The sequence below is a fragment of the Chinchilla lanigera genome, unplaced genomic scaffold, assembly GCF_000276665.1.
Source record: "Chinchilla lanigera isolate Chin_1 unplaced genomic scaffold, ChiLan1.0 scaffold00045, whole genome shotgun sequence".
NCBI lineage: Eukaryota > Metazoa > Chordata > Mammalia > Rodentia > Chinchillidae > Chinchilla > Chinchilla lanigera.
The window spans coordinates 2,159,510-2,172,753 of record NW_004955446.1 but is presented as its reverse complement, the minus strand read 5'-3'; the positions used below and the strand labels follow the sequence as shown (position 1 = coordinate 2,172,753).

The 13,244-nt window shown below is 40.5% G+C and overlaps 1 protein-coding gene across 4 annotated transcripts in view; it reads left to right on the top strand.

The window, feature by feature from the left end:
• Mast4 (microtubule associated serine/threonine kinase family member 4) overlaps positions 1–13,244 on the top strand; it is a 539,799-nt gene that overhangs the window by 341,408 nt on the left and 185,147 nt on the right. The window contains exon 2 of one of the 4 annotated variants that reach the window (XM_013518434.1): positions 2,601–2,681. The exons of the other annotated variants lie outside the window; for them this stretch is intronic. Within the exon in view, the coding sequence (XP_013373888.1) occupies positions 2,601–2,681 (81 nt within the window). The remainder of the gene's footprint in view (positions 1–2,600; positions 2,682–13,244) is intronic. 4 annotated transcript variants of the gene reach the window in all.

Here is a 13,244-nt window from a genome sequence, read left to right as displayed (position 1 = left end):
ACGGTCCCTATGGAATGCTTTAGTGGTCTGTGTGCCTTCTCTTGCTTCCCTCCCACTCCCTAGCACTCTGAAGAGGCACAAAGCTATCCAGAGCTCTGGCTGTAACTACAGCTTGGCTTTTACCACTAGAGCTTAGTTGTGCTGCTTGCATAGTGTTATTTTCTTAGGACTTGGTAGATACCACTTCCTATTTAAGCGTCTTCTGCCTGTCTTTCATTTTTGGCATCTTGCCCACGTTAACAAGACCCACTTCAAAGTAACTTCTAAGATATAAACTCATCTGTGTCAAGTGTTCCATTGCATAATTTGCAAGACTGAGGTGTGCCACAAATTTTGACTTTGTCAGTGCCGAACAGAGGGGTTCTCCGGAGTTTGATTTAGTATCACACCACCCCCAGCCCCATCTAGCCTTTACCTTAGTAAATGTTACCATGCCTTAAAATAGACTATTCTTTTCACCTGAGGAGCTTAACTAGAAGACAAGATTACTCTTAAATGTCATTGAGTATTAGCATGTAATTCCTTTGAGTATTTTGTTTACTTTGAAATGTAAAATTACTCTTAAGTCGACGTGGCTAACTTTATATTCATTCATGGAAATGGCTAGTCTTTGAGAAGTTTCAGCCTCTAACCACTGCACAGAAATGTTATAATGAAAACTCCAATCACTGATTTTTCCTAGAAGCAGATTTATTACATATAACTTTATTTATTAAGGGTCCTAACTTATGAATCAAATGTCTAGAATAGCTTTTGGATGTTCTTTTATGAGACATCACTGTTTTTCTTCCAGGAAAGTTTATTATACACATAATATACCTATGAAGTATCACACGAACATATTTTATATGACAACAATAAAAGGCAATTTCCAGTGATTCTTGTTTCAGAAATCTTAGATGCGCAATAACAACTATTTGAGAAATTAGTGAGTGATTAATCCATACAGAAATTTAGGACCTTTGGATAGCCTGTGGCTTTCCAGTTCCTGAACAAGTGGATGCTGTTCTTTCTTTCTTAATGCAGTGTAAGTGTAGACCCTGCTTCACAAATTCTTCATAGTATACATTGTGTGATTCCTTTTGGAGACAAGGAGTGGTGTTGTGCCTAAGCATGCCCATCTTAGGGCCAGAAGGGATAGATAAAACTGTACAGTCCTTAGATAAAATGACCGATGTGTCAGTGGACATTCCTGAGAGCTTTCCAATGAGCTGCTAAGTTCCAGCAGAGGATGGCTAAGAGCAGCAGTTTTTAAATGTGCTTTGAACGGATATAAAGACCAATGCCTTGGTTTACCAAGGGCTGGGACCAAACGAGAGAATGGCTGTAGGAGTTATCAAACTCTATGAAATGCTTTGGTAAATAAAGCAAAGTACTTAGGGCAATAGTGTTATATTTCATTTTAAGACAGAGCCAACTCTCAATTTTCCATATAAAAGGAAATAAGGTTAGTCCTAAGACTTTGCAAACAATTGTAAACCCATATTTTGTTTTGACCATTTTTGCTAATAAAAGCAACCAGCTTGAAACAGATGCTGTGTACCCCCATCCTAAGACACCCCCTTTTCTAAGGTGGGGAAACATGATGTGGTGTAAAGCATTTTCCATAGAAAGGCAGAATGTTGTTTAAGAAAGAGTGGTGTCTGTTACTTCAGGCTAAGAAATGGCATAATGCCTAATTTTTAGTTTGATTTTTATTATACAAAAATAGTTGAAAATTGACTAGTACCACGTTTATATTTTGATAGATCGATTGCTAAAATTCTTATAAGATATTTAATTTAAGTTTTGTTACTTCCCTATCAGAGGAAAAGCATGGAATCCAAAGAAAAATGATAAATAGACTCTGTTCAGCTACCTGTGGTGAATATTTGAGAGCTGGCTGCTGAATACGCTTGGTGATTTGGATGTATTAGTATGGGGTGGGGAGTTAGTACAAGGATGCATGGGTAGTTGTATTTAAAAGAAGCTCTGGAAAGTAGAGTAATATACAGTTACATGAAAGAATTTCTAAAGTTATTTACTTTGAATATAAGCATATGAAGCCTGTTTTTAATCATTGCTCCTGAGGATTAGGAAAAGAATGATATTGAGCTTTTGTTGTAAGGAAGAATTGCAAAATACTTAAAAAGCATACCTATTTTATATGAAAATGTTTGTTGCTTTGCTTTTTAAAAACTACAGTATTTAACCTGAATTTTTATTTGCATAGTCTGATAACTAGTTCCCTTTAGTTCTGCTACAGATTTGCCAATGATCCTTAATCTGGAGGAGAGTTTACTCAATATAAAATGGCACTGGATTTTCTTTGATGTAAAAATGACATGCAAAGGTACCTGCCAAGTGGCTTTGTACAAAGAAAATGGCTCAAATAAAAATGGCAGCTGTAGTTTTTAAAATGTAAATTTCAGCAGGCAGCCTTTTACTTATTCTGTATTTTAAAGCTGAAAAGGGTGCAAATGGTTAGATGATTACCTAGTAGTATTGATAATCTTGCCATAGTGATTCTGGACTAAAGGGAATGCAATCCCTTAAATGAGAGATGCTATTTTTACTGCAATCATTTCTCCCACTTGGAATGACGTTATTTTAACTTTCAGTCTCACTCCAAGGAGCCTGAGTCCAACCCCCTCCAGCCCAGGCAGTCCTTGTAGCCCTCTCTTCGCTTTTCACTTCTGGAGGTAAGCGCGCTCCAGGGCCTGCCAGGGTTGTGCTGTCTTTCGGTTGCCCCAGGGCATCTACCAGGCTCTGAGTTCTCTGAGCTCTGCAGTCTACACTAAGCGGCCTTGAAATGTTACTGTAGCTTTAATGTATAGAATGAGGAAACTGGTGGATTACTCATTTGATGACTCTGATGCTTGCTGAGAAAATGTCCTTATTTCATGTAGCACATCTTATAAATATCTTAGTGTTGAATGATTAGTTTGACTTCTGTGTACACATATCAGTTTTGCATATTGCTTGCTTAATAAATGATTTGCACTGAATTCTGTAAATTTTGATCCATCTCTTCTAATGATGCAATTTATTACAGTTTCTAGAAAACATTTTCTGACTCATGTTTAGAGTATTTATTGCTGTAAACTATCCTGTATGCTATTATTTACAGGATAAAATATTTAAGTTATCTAAAAGGGCTCACAATTTTAAAATCTTTTTTAAAACCCCCATTTACATACTCCCCCTGGCACTCATAGACTTGATATGAGTTCATTTTTCTCTGTCCAGTAGAGAAAATTTCCTAAGGCACTCTTCTTGCATTGTAGCATAGTTTGTTTTAAGAGTACATGGCAGAACACACTACTAAGTTTTGAAGTACAGTGCATATATTCTAATAGACTTTGTGAATTCAATATTTGTATAATGCACCTTCCTTTATCTAATTAGAAGCTATACCAAGTCCTTAGCATCACTCCCTAGTTTAGTTTTGTTTTTGGAATCCTGAGGAAGAAAGTAGAATTAAACTTTTGGTTGATAGGAAAGGCACCTTAAATACTTTTTTTATTAATACATTGTCTTTATTTCTTATCTATAAACAAATGAAAAGTTTGCTACCCATACCAGTTCCTTAAAAATACTAACATTCAAACTTTGGATGGTATCAGTGAGGTAGTTTTACATATTTGTTTCTCTCAGATTTCTAAAGTAAACCTGTACTGAAATCTATAACAAAGGAAAGACTAGGGAAATTAATTACTGACTTTTTTTTTTTTTGAGACAGGGGCTCGCTATGCAGTCCAGGCTAGCCTTGAGATCACTTTGTAGCCCAGGCTGGTCTCAAACTTGCAATGATCCTCCTGCCTCAGCCTCCCAAGTGTTGGGATTACAGGTGTGCACCACCACGCCCAGCTTAAGTAATGACCTTGAACTCTGGTTCTATTCTTTTGCTGATAGGATTATATTTATTATTATAAATATATCATTCTATATTTATTATTATAAGAGTGACTTTCAACATGCAAGTTCTATGTGATAGCTTTTATACAGAATATAACACATATGACTTTTCTTTCCTCTAGCTAGAGAATTCCACTGCTCTTGTAATTTGTCTGTTTTTTTCTAATCCGATCACAAGAAATTGTACTCTCTTCTAAATACTTCCTCTGAGCTGTCACATGCCTTCACAAAATACTCCTGTTTCCCTTAGAGAGAGTCAGCTGTTCAAAGCAAAGAGTCACTGTTCTAATCAGGTGCCTAGTAGAGAAGAAAAGAGAACCACATGAAATGCTATCACAATGCAGAGGAGGGTGACATTCTTAAGGGGGTTTTAGAGAAAAGATTTAAAGAACTGGTTGTGTTGGAGAAAGACCTTGAAAAATCTTGGGAGTTCAGTCTTGGAGGGATGGGGAGGAAGAACAAAACCAGAGAGAGAAAATGACAAAATCAAGGAGGTAAGAAAGAATGGTATCTTGTAGAACTAATATGTGCTGATAAAACATGAGGTGGGTGGAATAGAGGAAAACCATGGAATTGTAGAAAGATTAATATGGACTTAAAATTAGTTGGGGACCATATGATGGAGTATCTCATCTACTAAGCTAAAAACTGACTTTCATTGTTTAAGCATTTAGGAGTCATAGACTTTCTGAATAAGGAAATAACCAATCTGCATTCCGTGTGAGAAAATGTATCTTTAGCAGCATGAAGAATATATTAGATTCTAAGCAGAAACACCAATGAGGATGCTGGTCTTGGCTTAGGACAATTATGATGAATTTAATTAAAAATTACAAAGTACATTATAGTTGGCCAGGTAGTTTAGATACATGACTTCATTCAATCTAATCCACCTGACACTACCGTGAGACAGGGTGGAATATTGGAAGATGCTAACACATGCAGAGATTAAGTAGCTTAGTTGTAGACCAGGACTCCAAATGAAATCTCACATCTTTCCATTGTGACTAATTTAAGCCATGCACACTGCTATGAGATCATTTATGTTGAATTTTTATTATCTGGTTTATGTAGACTTTGTGACCTTCTCTAGTCACTTTTATTTCCCTGGTGCCTCCCTCAATACATGGAATGGAGTAAGTGTTTGAGAAAGGTTTATTAAAGAATAAGTGAGTGAGAAATAGTAGATTAGTTATAGTGTTGCTAACAAATCACCTGCCAAATACATGTAAAGTGGTTTGAATACAATGGAATTACATTTATCACTCATAGACCAAGAGTTTGGGGAGAATCTGCTCCATGGAATCCTTCAGGGATCCAGGGGAAGCTTTCATGTACGGCCTTCAAGATTTTCCTGGGTGCCAATATGTAGCTGGGGGAAAAGACAGAGTAGGGTCCTGCACTGTGGACCTAGAAGCGGCACACGTCACATCCACCCATTCCTCGGAATGAAGTATTCCGACCACACCTAATTCAATATGGCTTACTTGGATCTAAGAAAAGGAGGAACTAAGTTTCATAAATAGCAACTCTTGTCACAAAAGTGGATGAAAGGTATCCATAGTAGGTGTTCAGTAGCTAATTCTTGATGGGTAATTACCATTGAGATTTCCAGCACTTTCATATTTTTTTTATTTTAAAGAGAACAAAAATAAAAATGATACAGAATTTCAAAACAAGATGATAGGAAATTAATAATGGTTATCATACTGCATATTGTTATCTTCAAAGTAGTTGCTCAGTTTACCGGGTATATGCATGCAAAATTGATCAAACAATGTAAGCACTTACTGTTCCTTTCAGTGAACTAATAGAAATTAGTAGTACAGTTATCTTAGCTGTCTTGTGTGTGTGTGTGTGTGTGTGTGTGTGTATTTTTCCCATTCCTTCTTTTTTCCTTTCCCCAACCCCAATTGTTCTTTCCTTTTGAGCAGTTTTTTTCCCTTTCACAGTATCTCTTGTACCTTTTGAATCTTACTTACTCTTTCAGTTTCTTACGCTAGGGAGTCAATATGATGTTTACACATGAGAGTCTGATTTATTTCACTTATGAATATGGTCTTTAGTTGCATCCATTTACCTATAAAAGCCTCGCATTTATCCTTCTTTATAGCTGACTAATACTCCATTGTATAAAAGTACCACATCTTTTTTATTTTATTTATTTATTTATTTATTTATTTTTATTTTATTTTAAGGATAAAAGGAGGGAAACATTAACAGACATACAACATTTTTACCACATCTTTTTTAATCCATTCTTCGGCTGACAGGCATTTGGGTTGTTTCCAAGATTTAACTATCACAAATTGTGCTGCTGTAAACATGGGTGCACATATATTGCTGTGGTATGATGTTTTCAATTCTTCTGGAAAAACCCAGCACTAATATCTTGACTAGGACCCAAGAGAGGAGAGGTAGGGAGAGAGGAGACTCTAGTAGTGACGAGTCTGGCCTTAAACACGTTGAGATGGTTCTAAATCAGGCTACCTGGCTGGCAGCCTAGAATTACCTCTCTCTGGTAGTGTACCCCCAAATGATGGTTTAATATTATAGATGATAGAAATCCAAATATGCTTTTGCTGTTTATATAAAGCCTGTATTGCCTCCCTGCACATTTTATTCTCCCATTAGCTGCCTGGGTCAGATTTCTTCTTTGTTCCTTTATTTGTGATTGGGATTTGAGGGTCGGAGGGGGCAGTGACAGGAGTGCTGTTTTGAGTGCTGACACACAGGGTTTCTAAATATGGTGGTGGAAGATTCTGTTCCTTTCACAGTCAGCCCTGGAGGCAGGCTGTGTGGAGACCTGAGTCAGTTCTCCATCTCTAGTGGGGCTCCAGGTCAGGCTTCCTGAAGGCTGGCCAGGAATGAGAGGTCTGCCGCATCCAGGACAGCTCACTTGCTGAATGGAATTTATCTTTGGACAAGAGACCTGGCAGTGCTGCATGGCAGTTCCAGCGAGGCAACTTTTGGCTCAATGTGAAAGGAGAGATTTTCTAAGGGCACTCTCTGAGCTTGCAGTGGGCTGCCTCATCAGACCATCAGTTCAGGGTGACCAGGTGCCCACTTGGCTGGAGAGATGCAGATGGCATTCCTGCAGTGACCAGAGCATCAGCATACATTGTTCCCAAAGGCCCTTCCATCTTGAAATCCCTCTACTCTTTTTTGTTTTGTTTTGTTTTAAAGTTGCAGTAACTGTGGAGAAAAAGTCAAAATACGTATCGTTCACAAACAAAAATACACAGCCCATATCATTTTATCAGCTACCAGTGGGACAGAGGGACCTTTAAGACCTTATGTGGAAATGAAGTACACCTTCATATCCCACCTTGAAGGCAGCCGCCGTCACTCAGCCTGTCCCACAATCCCTGATTCTTAATAGAGTGACTACCACTTAGGGACTGCTCATGTAATGATGACATCTGTGCCTTCTGAGTGATGTGACTGTGACCTATGGCAGCCCAGAAGCTGGACTGTGCTTGGATAGCAGGACTGCAAAGGAAGCCACTTCATTTACCCTTTTATGAGGTTTTGTAGCACCTAGAATCCCTTGTCCTCAGTAGGAGCCCTGGGAATAGCTGGAGGCTGGCCCGTTACTCAGTGACTGTATTTTTATCGTGCTGCAGCGATGGTCTAGTATTTCTGTTCCATCGCCTCACACTGGAGTGAATGCCTATGTTCTTCCTCTCTGTTTTCCTTCTCCCATCCTGTTCTTCGTTCCTCCATTTAATTCCTGGAGTCTTGAGGTGGTAAACACACAGTCCGCTATGCCAGTGCTGGCAGCGGAAAGGTATATTTCTCCTGCCTGTGTCTCCCAGGCCCCTCTTTGTTTCAGCCCTGACTGAAAACACACATGCCACTTTGCTGCTGGTACGTAGTACTAGTTTCAGCGAAGAGTATCGTCACTGTGCTATAAACTCCAAGAGGACAACAAGCTCTATTTTTTTCCGTATATGTATTCACAGAACCTAAAATAGTGCCCGATACACAACAGGAGAGGCTCCATAAAGATGTATTGACTGACTTAATGACTGTGTTATTGCTTGGGACTCAAGCCTGTTCTGATGTTCTTACCTGTGCTCAAAATGTGACAGATAAGTATATCCCAGGTGTGTCTGAAGACTGGTCCTTACATCCTGAGAGGTAGGGCTTGAAGTTGAATTCCTCCATAAATAGTAAGTTATTGCTGTCAAAAATGTGAAAACTGACCAGGTAGCAACTATAAATAAAGCACCGTTGAAGGACGAAGGAGAAAGGCATGATTGATGATAGGTAGATCCCAGGGTATATTGAAGACCATGCCTGGTTAGGGTGAGGGACACAGAAAATAATCTAGGAGATGGAGCAATCACACAATGAAGAAGAAAAATAGAACTGAGGTCCACGGAGCAGAGGCCTGTCCATCATGCTTATTGCTGTCTCCTAGCACCCGTAACAGCCCTTAGCATGTGCAGACAGTCCCTGACATGCAATGTTCAACTTAACAATTTATCAACTTTTCCATGGTACAAAAGCAGTATGTGTTCAGTAAAAAACATCCTTTGAATTTTGAGTTTGGATCTTTTCCCAGGCAACTTCTGTGCGGTAGGATATTGTCTCATGATTCTGGGTGCCACCAGTCAGCCCTCTGATCATGAGGGGAAACAGCCGAATGTGACAGTGCGCTGTATTGCTGAGCCAGTATTTCGGTAGCTTAGGTACGGTCGTGCGCGTTAACTAGGACATAACCCCATTGTGCTTTGAAGGGTGTCAGCACTAGATACTAAATAAATCAAGCAGTCACTGGATGTGCTTTGAAGCAAGAAGAGAATTCTGAATTGGGGGCTTTGGGGGTTACATTTGAAATACTGAAGCCCTTCAGTGAGTCTGTATGCACTCATGGTGACATTCTGTCTCCACCAGGATTGCTGCTGCCCTTTATCTCTGGGTTCCTGTTCTCCAGCATAGACCCCAGCTACCTTCCTCTGTGTCACCTGACTGGCCCCAGGAGAATTTGAATTTGGTATCCAACACCATAGTAGTCATAGTCCCTGAGTCTTGGTCAGTGTTCCCACACATACAAGCTCTGTGACCTTGGACAAGTTGTGAACTTCATGGACCCTTATTGTCTTAATCTGTGAATCTCCTACCTCAGTGAGAATAGAATAGGAACCTAGTAATATTTAGTACAGTGACTTCAGATTAGCAAGAATACGATGCATGGTGGTCTTGGAAGCCCTGGAAGGAAAGGTAGACAGTAGCTTAACAGAGGAGGACATGGAGGACAGTTACCACCTACTTCGGTTTTGTCAGAGCTGGTGCATTTGTCCTGCTGTTGCTGGAAAGGTTAGTGGGTACCCACAGCTGCCTGATTCCCTGTCACTTGCCACGTTGCCATGGTGAGGTGCAGCCTTAGTGTTTACCAAACAAATGGCAGTATGTTCTGATTTCACGTCTCCATCTCTCTAGAAACCTGCAGGATTGGGAAAGTCACCTGACTGCTAAGCCACTACACCCTTTTGCTTTCATTTACTTTACAGGATGAGTGGGACTGTTTGGCTCTTTTATTCTATTCCCCCACCCCCTTTCACTTTGTGGAGAACCTTGAAAAAAAATCTGGAGAAGCTGCTCCAGATGGTAATTTCTCTGTACTCTACAGACACCAGTTCCTGTGCTTTTGTGAATGTGATGGTTTAATGAATTGCCTTGTGCATCCGGAGTTTTACTTCCGAATTGTCACCTAGGGCCAAATCTGTGCAGCACAGACCCTGTGAGGAACGGCTCTGCCATAGAAGCTGAACTGCCATAGAAGCCAAAGCGAGCTGGGTAACATACACACTGCTGGTTCTGTTGGCTGTGCGGTGGGCAGAGACGGGGAGGTCTGTGGTCTCAGACTGCACTGGAGCGGCTGCAGGGGAGGTGTGCACAGGTCACTTAGCACTGTGCCCTGCCTCACCTGGTTTCTGCAGGTGCCACCACCGAGAGGCTGCTGTTGCTCATAAGAGCGCAAAGGAGGAGTGAGGTTATGTGTTTGTGGTACTCCAGAGGGGGAGGGGGGAGCTGAGATGTGGGCCTCACGGGGTAAGCAGTGATGGGGAAGGATGCATATAATACTTTCACCGCAGGAGGATACTTAGACAGCTTCCTTTGATTTTTTTCTGGCAATATGTTATATTTTCAGTGGATATCCTAAGCTCATCTGCTGTAAAGTTGCCGGGCCTACTTGGGGACAAAGCATCACGAGGTCAGATGGCCAGCAGAGCTGTCAAGACCTGATGAATACATTAGTTCTCCCAGAGCTCTCCTGTACATGCACAGCTGCGGGTGGGTCGCAGGCCCCGAGAGTCAGCCCTGTGCCCTGTTTGTCGTGATGACACACATTTTTTCTCTTGTGCTCAGTATTATTTCACATTCACTTTTCTGTTTGGTCTGCTGACTTGGGTTAAAGACCAAAATTAGCGGCCCAGATATTTGCCTGTGTAGTAGTTTAATTTCCAGCATTTGCAGAGAGCTTGCTACATGCCTCATGATACTGATGCTTGACATTTAACAACTCATGTTCCCACACTGCACCTGGGAGGCAAGTACTATGTTCATTTTACAGATTTGAAAACTGAGGCATGGAAACTCATCCTTAGTAACCACTTTGCCCAGGTTTGCACTGATATAGGTCTTTATCCCAGTGGGATTATTAAAAGTGCCCTTCTTTTGCTACATATCTTTCTGGTTTTTTTTTTTTTTTGAAGTCTTATTTTAAACAGAGCCTAGGTGATGCACTTAGGGTTCAGTTGGGTTCTTTTGGAAACCAGGCCAGGGGCCCCAGCAGTTGTGAGATCCATGTTGCGCCAGGACACTTCCTTTACCCAGCCCGGTATTGAGCATTCCTTTGGCCCCGTAGCTCAGAGTAGTCATTACTTCATGTGTCAGTTATGTTCTTGTGCTGAGACGCAGTACCCAGCACCCACACATGAAAGGAGGAGAGGTGTATTTTGGCTCACAGATGTAGAAGTTTCAGTCCATAGTCGGTTGGCTGTAAGGCAGGACAGCTCGGCAGAGGGGCCTCACACAAGAGAAAGAGCTCTGGACATCGCAGGAAACAGAGGTCTGGAAGCAGAGAGATGATCAAGGGATGAGGGAGGGAAATGGACCTTCCAGGCCACACCCCCAGTGACCCCAACCTGGCTTCAACTCCCAGCATCACATTTAGCTATAAACTCACGAATAGACTAATCCATTGATGATCATTGTACCCCGAAACCCAATCCCCTCCCCAAAGCCCTCCCTATGAGCACATGAGGCTTTGTAGGGGACATCCAGATATAAACCAGAATCCTGTTTATATACTTTGTCTTGTCTGGGACAAATATTACTTACTTACTTGGCTTAGCCTACTTTTTAAGTTTTGATTTTAGAATATATTAAAATTACTGTACTCTACAGAACCTTAAAAGTTATCTCTTACTAGACCTTCTTGGGGCAAATAAGAAAATTACTTTGGGGTATGTGTGTGTGTGTGTTGGAGAAAAAGCTGTGTCCTCTGTTCCATTTTGTGACTAGACATTGTACATCATTTTTTTTTTTTTTTTGGTTTTGGTTTTTCTCCGGTACCGGGAACCGAACTCACGACCTTGCGCTTGCCAGGCAGGCGCTTTTGCCGCTGAGCTAATCCCCAGCCCCCTGTACATCATTTTAAAAATCTTCCTTTCCCCTGTTTTAAAAAATGCGGATACCTTAACACCCACCCTGTTGGTGAGAGAATTCAGGTGTGATTTTCCTTGAAAGCATAAGCTGGTGGTGGTGATGATGTGGAGCAGAGGTGTCTCAGTGAGAGGAGTACCACAAACACAGAATTTTAAGAACCATGTGCTCGAATTTCTCCAGCAGCAGCATGGGTAATAATACCTTCTAGAGGTGTTATGAGAATTAATTAGATAAGATTTGTAAAATGTTCCAAGTGAGTGTTCTGTTTTATTTGTATCACCTTCATATTGTTCTCCGAAACACAGCATTCAAAATGAACTACAAAACTTGGCCTTGATATCAAGGATGTTGCATATTCTAATTGCATGTGACACTGAATGAAGTGATATGATGAAATTGGAGGAGTTATGCTGATGGTCCTGGGTGAGAAGGAGATGAGCTAAATTTCATGGATTCTTATGCTTTTCTTCTTTTTTCTGCATGACAATTTACTCGACTGAATTATTACTGGTGCCAGTTAATAAAACATTAAGGAGATACTCCAAAGTGAGGGGGACGTTTATTTTCTTGCAGTGCTCTTAAAATTCTTTTTTCCTTTCCTCTTTATTGAAAAAAATTCAGATCCGTCTTCACCTACCTGAATCAAGTTATGAGCCTAAAGTCATCTTTAATTCTTCTTCTTTTCTACTATTTTTAATGTGCGCCTGTGGGTGTGCAATCAGGTTGTCCTGATGATCCTGCCTTCTCCATGGCTTTGCTTATTAATGCGACAATAGCAACTGAGTCTGAGCTACTATTAGGCATACTTAGATTTTTAAAACATTTAAGCAACCTATTTCAAGCAACCTATTTATTGGTATTCTCTATGCACTGATACTCCTTTTTAAATTGGTATATGCAACACATAATAATTATATTCATCTTGGAGAGTTGGTACACATGCATATACATACATACACACACATACCCATACCCCTAGGGTTTTGTAGTACTCTCCTGTCCAGTTCTCTTGCTTCAGTCCACTGTCCCCTTATACAGTACATCTCCACCCAGCTCTGAAGTCATCTTCGTGAAGTGCAAGTCCCTGCTCTCTTCCAAACCTTTCAGGGGCTGCTCACCGTCTCTGTGACCTGGCTGCATGTGGCCCTTCACTCGTTACCTCGGGCCCCATTGGCCTCTGCTTTTCCTTGACCACTCTCAGCATGCTCCTGTGTCAGGGCCTTTTATCCCTTGTTTCCTGGGATATTTTCTTCCTACTCCTCTTTTTGAAAAAAAATTCCAAACCTTCAAAAAAATTGAAAGAATTGTACAATCAACAGCATGTTCACCAATTAACACTTGGAACATTTGTTTTCCCTCTCCCCTTTCTTCCCTCTCAGCCCCTATATGTATTTTTTTTTACATTTTTTAATTAAAGGTTTTTTTTTTTTTACTAAGCCTTTTGCAGACATTCATATGCTTAACTCCTGAATACATAAGCATGTTTTGTTTAAGAACAAGTATGTTCTTTATGACCAGGACATAGTTATTATACCCTTGGAATTGTGCATTATTGTATGGTCAACTGATGTTAAGCATGTTCAGTACTCCATGAAAAGAGTATAAAAAGTTTGCAGTGCTGGGAATAAAATCTAGGACCTTGTTCATGTGAGGCAAGTGATCTACCA